Source organism: Elaeis guineensis, chromosome 7, assembly GCF_000442705.2.
Source record: "Elaeis guineensis isolate ETL-2024a chromosome 7, EG11, whole genome shotgun sequence".
Taxonomy (NCBI): Eukaryota; Viridiplantae; Streptophyta; class Magnoliopsida; order Arecales; family Arecaceae; genus Elaeis; species Elaeis guineensis.
The window spans coordinates 86501787-86508505 of record NC_025999.2 but is presented as its reverse complement, the minus strand read 5'-3'; the positions used below and the strand labels follow the sequence as shown (position 1 = coordinate 86508505).

The 6719-nt window shown below is 38.0% G+C and overlaps 1 protein-coding gene across 3 annotated transcripts; it reads left to right on the top strand.

Annotated features, from left to right (window-relative positions):
* The first annotated feature begins 1607 nt into the window (after nucleotides 1–1607).
* On the top strand, nucleotides 1608–6476 carry LOC105048681 (uncharacterized). Of its 3 annotated transcripts, XR_012142978.1 has the most exons (6): nucleotides 1608–1995; nucleotides 2096–2224; nucleotides 3248–3412; nucleotides 4928–5233; nucleotides 5971–6196; nucleotides 6332–6476. XR_012142978.1 is itself a non-coding variant. In XM_010928079.4 (5 exons), the coding sequence occupies exons 1-5, from the start codon at nucleotides 1738–1740 to the stop codon at nucleotides 6025–6027; spliced, it is 915 nt and encodes a 304-aa protein (XP_010926381.1). In that variant the 5' UTR covers nucleotides 1608–1737; the 3' UTR covers nucleotides 6028–6246. The 3 variants fall into 3 exon arrangements, 2 of the variants coding, with proteins under 2 accessions (XP_010926381.1, XP_010926379.1); XM_010928079.4 differs by lacking the exon at nucleotides 6332–6476 and having other exon boundaries at nucleotides 5971–6246; XM_010928077.4 differs by lacking the exons at nucleotides 5971–6196; nucleotides 6332–6476 and adding an exon at nucleotides 5332–5725 and having other exon boundaries at nucleotides 1610–1995.
* The last annotated feature ends 243 nt before the right edge of the window (nucleotides 6477–6719 follow it).

The window sequence follows — 6719 nt, the reverse complement described above, 5'->3', positions numbered from 1 at the left end:
ATTGCCATCCAAAGAACGTATTAGATACAGTAATCCAGTAAGACTTTTTTAAATTATCAGCAATCTGGATAGATTATCACCTACCAAATGCAACCTTAAGGACTTGCGTGTCATCAAGTGTTGGTTGGTAACAGGAGTCCATTGAACAAAAAGATCATTGTAATGGGGCTGGTCATGTAGATCGAACCAAAGTGCTTCACCTTGCAAATTGGTGGTGTTTTTCATCTTGTCGTTCATCCATTTTCTCTTTCATTATGGATTAATCCAATGCTTTTGTTGAGGGAAGGAATCCTATTTGACTGATGATCAAGGGATATGCGAGTCGACTGCCTTTTTAACACCTTAAGGGTTTGTCTCTTGCTGTTGGTTGAATTGTGGAATTGGTTCTCCATTTTGGGACTTGCCATGCTGCTGCAAGCATCTTAAGCTCATTAAACTGTGTTTTGTTCCATTGAATGCAGAGTTGACGTCAGCTAAAGCTGGCCTCATGGGCTTACAAATGCAGCTACCTCAGGGAGGGAAGATGTATTGCACTCATGCAAGCTCTGAATAAATGCAGGAAATAAACCACCTTAATTCCATACCCAAAGGTAAGAGCTTGCCGAGTTTCCGACAACGGCATGAATGCAAATACGTGGCACGTTTTGTCATAGAATTACTTAAAATTTCGCATGCTCATGGCAAGTTTGTGCATGTAGGCCAACAATCCATGACTTCAGTTGCTGACTACCATATAAACTGAAAACAGCCAAAACTCGATTAGGTTGAATGAATTATACTGCGCACAGCAATTATATAACATTCCAAATACAATTTTGCAAGATTAAGATCATAATCAACTGGTTTCGGATGTCATTTTGTCAAACTTTCTGAGCTACAATCCGAGCATTAAGCTCGTGGCTAGCAAATATGTATAAGCTCAGATCAAAGACGATGCCTAGAATGGACGTGGGTTGGGATGGGCTGGGTGCTTGGAGCTAATCCTCCGCAGTGTGAGAATTGCCGAATAAAGAGTTGTCGAAACCGATATTAGATGAGTCTAATGATTTGTTTGATGTACTACCTAATATTCCCCAGCATAATCACATCCTTAAGAGCACTAAAAAGTCTAGGACTTGGATTGGTGTTTACTTTGTTTGCCACCATCACAGTCCATGTTTAATATAATTTTTTTATAGGTGGGCCTAGTGGCAGATTTCTTCGCTATAATTATACAGCAAACGACCATCAAATACATCTCTTGAACCAATATGGTGAACTGCATATGCCGTAGAATTTGGTTCAACGAATTTTCATCCCATTGATACCTGATCTGGTCCAATCCAGATGGGGTTGATTTTACTCAGCCCATGATGGCCAGAGAGAATAATAAAATTTGTCCTAAATTTGATCTCTCTCTCTCTCTCTCTCTCTCTCTATATATATATATAACTTCATAAGTTTTTTTTGGAGACAATAAAAATTAATTTTCATATTAAAAAAATAATTTTTTGTAATTTTATCTATTTCGATCCAATCATCCAGTCTGCACCCTAAAATTCCATCCGGCCCATCCCAATATGCCGTAAGTACAGATAGACACGGCAATGGCCAATCCGACCATACCGAACCGGTTGCCCTACCACCCGTCGGAAGAAAAAGATCTGAATCCGCTCGACCCGTCGGGTATCACTATGACTATGACTTGAAATCGAGTGTAGAGGGAGAAGGGGGGCGGAGAAGAGACTCGAACCGGGAATGAAGGTGCTGGTCACGGGGGCGTCCGGATACCTGGGCGGCAGGCTTTGCCGCCGGCTGGTGGCGGAAGGCCACGCCGTGCGGGTGTTCGTGCGGCGGAGCAGCGATCTCAGCTCCCTCCCTCCCTCCATCGAGCTCGCTTACGGCGATATCACCGACCTCCCTTCCCTCCTCGATGCCTGCTCGGGCTGCGACCTCCTCTTCCACGCCGCTGCCCTCGTCGAGCCCTGGCTCCCCAACCCATCTCAATTCTTCGCCGTGAGCCTTGGATTGGATCATTCTATTTCCCAAAAATTTTGTTTCCTTTGATGGTGTTTGATGGATTTGTTCGATCCCCTTTCTGTTTCTTGAACTCCAGGTCAACGTCGGAGGGCTGAAGAATGTCTTGCAAGCTTTCAGAGAGACCAAGACACTGCAGAGGATAATATATACGTCGTCATTTTTCGCTCTCGGTCCTACTGATGGATATGTTGCAGATGAGAAGCAGGTGCATCAAATTCTTTGAATTTGATGCACCAATTTCTTCCTTCGTGTTGTACTTTCTGTCCTTTATTATCTGATGATTATATGATTTCTAGTGCTCATAAATCATAATGGAAGTCATAACTTGTTAGAATCTAGATAATAGTTGTCTTGTTAGAGAATGTAGCAGTGTCTGCTGTTAATATGATCTATCAATTCTTGCATGCACTTGCTTCCCAAAAACAGCAATAACAGAAAGAAAGGATCGAATTGTAGATATGAAAACTTAATTGGAGACCACATGATTCCTGATAGATGATAAAGTAATATGCAAGCCTAATCGATGTTCAAAAAAAAGAGCAATAAAGACCAAAAAATCGAAGATTAATAAGTCCAAATGAATTAAATCGCGTAAAAGAACAAATTCACTGTCAATCTACATAAGAACCTAAGCAAACTTGGATTTCTCATTTTTGTCTCATTATCTTTAGCTCTAATGGGCATTTTCTTTTCCTTGATAGACTAATGTGCATAACTTATATTTAGATTTACCTCAGGTTCCAAATTTTTGTCTTCACTAACTTTCGTTACAAACTTTCAGGCTATTGTTTATTATTGAGATTTCGCAATATACACTCACATACTGCAAGCTAAGACTGAAAGATGCAAGGCTCCAGATTTATCAACTTTTTTTTTTTAAAAAAAGACAGAATATGTTATGACTTCTTTGTGATAACTCAAGATTTTGATTTATGGGTGAAATTAATCAATTTTGGGTTCCATATACCATCTCCTGATCAGGTTCACAGAGTTGAGTCTGGGCATACATTTTGATAACACCGTCCAATCTGAGCAGTTCTTATTTTTGTACCATCTTATCATGGATGTATGTTTTTTTTTCCAATTTTTGATTACCTGGACAAAAATGATTATATCCTTTAGATATGCTTTCCTAATCAGTCATGCTTCCTTGCTTTTTTAGTTTGCCAAATCAACTGCTCATTAACAAATTTTGTCGATTCTACTTCTTCTTTTCAATCCATCACAGATGCATCAGGGGAAGGTATTCTGCACAGAATATGAAAAATCCAAGGCTAAGGCAGATGGGATTGCATTGCAGGCTGCAGCAGATGGGATACCAATTGTTCTTCTTTATCCAGGAGTCATTTATGGTCCTGGAAAAGTTACAACTGGAAATGTAGTTGCAAAAATTGTAAGATTTTTAGTATTTTGTTTTACCATTTTGAGGATCTGGTTGGAATAAGATAGATTTCCATACATTTAAGTGAGTCTTGAAGCATGAGATCTCTATTTTCTAAATGACCTAACATTTCCACTAAATAATGTTTAAAGTAGATAAATAATACAGCATAGTGATGTACAATTTTTTAAATCTTTACCTTGCTGCATGTAGAGTTTTCACCATGTTTTGTCCCCAGAGTTACTGTTATCTCAAACTAACTCCTCTTGTTCTCATTATACTTTGTCCTACTTCATGGTCTTGTGATCTCCTTTTCGTGGGTCTTTTTGACACTGGCATACTTTTGCTTGCTTGAATTAGGATGGGTAAATTTGTAAATTGGGCATTCCAGTTTTTCAGAAAGGCATGCTTTCATCAAGCCTGATTTCCATTGGGGTATTCAAGCCCCTAGATTGACTAGAATCAATAGAGAATGAAAACAAAGATTGTGTTGGTTAATAGAGAACAGAATTACTGTATCATTATAAAAATTCAACCGTAACCATAATCATCAAGCCTTATCCCAACTACTTGATGTTGGCTTGATGAATCATCATTTGCCAATTATTCCTATTAAGGGCTACCTCTTATGTTATTGCTATCTTCTGCAAATGCTTTCGCACAACTTCCATCCATGTTACCTTTAACCTTTCCCTCCTTTTGCTAAATCCTTCTCAAAGATTTGAGTACCATCCTTCCTGAAACCTTCTTAGGTTTTCATTGTACACATCCAAAATACCTTCTCAATTAGTCCTCCATCACTATGTCCTCAATTGTTGCAACTCTTACAACCCTTCCAGTACATCATTCTTCATTTTTTCTTTCTAATTTTACTGTCGATTTTCCACAAAGAATATCTTCATATAAAATTAAATAAATAATGCACAATAGATGCTACTCTTAACTGTGCCAAGGTACATAAATTCTACACCTGCTGTTTTTTGTATCTCATTTATGGTTATCTGGATACTTTAACTTGATCCAATATCTGGACAGTATTAACTTGATCCAAGGGTGGTATAGCATTTTCCTATGGTGGTATGCAAGTTAATAACCAATTCTTCATAGGGTCATAATTTTGAACATCTCAAGGCATATCAAGGGTGCCAACTAGTTGAGTTGGCAAAGTCACTGGGTGTTGGATATCATAACCTAGGTTCAAGTTTGCCCTCACCCCAAATTTGCTAGGGCTTCCTATCATCCTAGTTTAAATTTAAAAAAAAAAAAATCAAAACAAATCAGAAAATTGATTAAAATGATTTTCACTTTTTAGTAAAGTAGTTTGTTTTCCACTATTAGTTTTGTTGACTTTATTAAGATGCTCCCTTATGAATATGTTACATTTGCCCTTTGTTATATTTGTATTCCAAATAGTGTAGTACTATTTTCATATTTTAGTGTTCACTTTCTTGGAGCAATAATAACGAAACAACGCATTAGTTTTAGGTGCCACCATATTCATATTCCCTTTTTCTTTTGTTTTTGTAGCTGATTGAGCGTTTCAATGGACGCTTACCTGGTTATATAGGCAATGGGAATGATAGGACATCATTTTGCCACGTTGAAGATGTTGTAAGCGGACATATAGCAGCAATGCATAAGGGAAGAGTAGGTGAAAGGTACCTTCTCACAGGAGAAAATGCATCTTTCAAGCATGTTTTTGACATGGCTGCACTCATCACGAAAACAAAGAGGCCATGGTTCCACATCCCTCTGTGGGTGATCGAAATCTATGGATGGATATCAGTTTTCTTTTCTCGGATCACAGGAAAACTCCCACTTATCAGTTATCCAGTAAGTCTCCGTTGGTTTCCATTTGAATATCTGTATTTTTGCTTTAGTAGGGTACTTTGTTTAGTTCAAATTGATTTTCTTTGTGCTATGGATTGCAGAGTGTGCGAGTATTAAGACATCAATGGGCATATTCCTGTGAGAAGGCCAAAGAAGAGTTAGATTATAGTCCTAGAAGCTTGAATGAGGGTTTGACAGAGATCCTCCTATGGCTCAAGAGCTTAGGATTGATAAAATACTAAATCTGGCATTTTGTTTTCTTTATGATTCCTGCATTTTCTCTATAGCTCTCCATTTTCAGTGAACTTTAAATGCTGTTTCTTGGTCCTTTTAAGCAAGCATATCATAATTAGTGCCAGAAGAGTACATAGATCTCTCTGTCATACGCATTCTGTTTAATGCTGTGTTGAATCATATCCATCAGAAACAGAATTACTGTTGTGTAATTATGTGGCCATCTGAAATGAAAAGCAGTGTCTAAAGATCAAACCATCAGTAAGGGTTTCGAAATCTGCAATTACATATATAAATATAACATACAGGATACTAGTATCATTTAAATTTGTATATCTAATTTCCATCTTTCTTTTTTCTTTTTCCCTTTTTTGTGGGTGGGTTGGGCTGAAAGATTTTCTAGCATAGTTCGAAGATGTATGTGTGGATCCCTTTTGTTAAATATAAAAAATGGATTCATCTCCCGATACGGGGTTGATATCTCGCTCCACTGATTGGTGTTTCAGTTGGATTGGAGAACCAGCAATCATGGTTTGAACCAATTAGAGATAGAAGATCCATGAAGCTAGAGTCAGAGGCGTCAGTTTGGACTTGCTCTGGATGGCGGCAATCGTGCTAGCAGAATGGAGATTTTATTCATAGCTTTGATGAGAAGTCATGTACGACCTACCTCCAAGACCAAGAGTCCATGAAGTGGGTTTTTCTGTCTTAGAACAATGTTATATGATTAAGGTACGGTATCTGCTCAGAGAGCACCTATGAAGTGTGTTTTTCTTGTCTTATATTAATGTTATTGATTAAGGTATAGTATGTACCGTGAGAAATGAACAAGATTGCCTATTGATTACTGGTTTACTACCCCGCCAGATAGGGAAGCTGTTCACCACAGCCTTTTGCCAGATAGGCTGCTAGGCAAGTGGACTCAAGTGAACGCAATGCTAGAATTCTCTCACTGCATGTCCATTGGGCCTTTCATTCAGTTAATTTTATCCTATGGTTTTTTGTGAGTTAACTATTTTCCTATTTTATTGAAAAAGAACAAAATAATGTGGATCGTAATTCAGTGGATATCTGAAATTCCTGTACACGTGGACCTTAATTTAGGGTAACTCGTTGAGGCAGGAGTTCCTTTTGTGCAAGGGTGTGAATAAGCCACATAAAGAGTTGCTCTCACTTATATTTTCTTTTCTTTCATCTTTCTTTTTTTCTTATATCCACTCTCTTGTACATAATCTGATCACCTTTCTTTAATAAG

Coding starts and splice junctions, on each gene's coding strand:
- LOC105048681 (XM_010928077.4), top strand. CDS start 1,738: ATGAAGGTGCTGGTCACGGGGGCGTCCGGATACCTGGGCGGCAGGCTT. Junction 1,996..2,095: donor ACCCATCTCAATTCTTCGCC/GTGAGCCTTGGA, acceptor CTTGAACTCCAG/GTCAACGTCGGAGGGCTGAA. Junction 5,234..5,331: donor TCCCACTTATCAGTTATCCA/GTAAGTCTCCGT, acceptor TATGGATTGCAG/AGTGTGCGAGTATTAAGACA.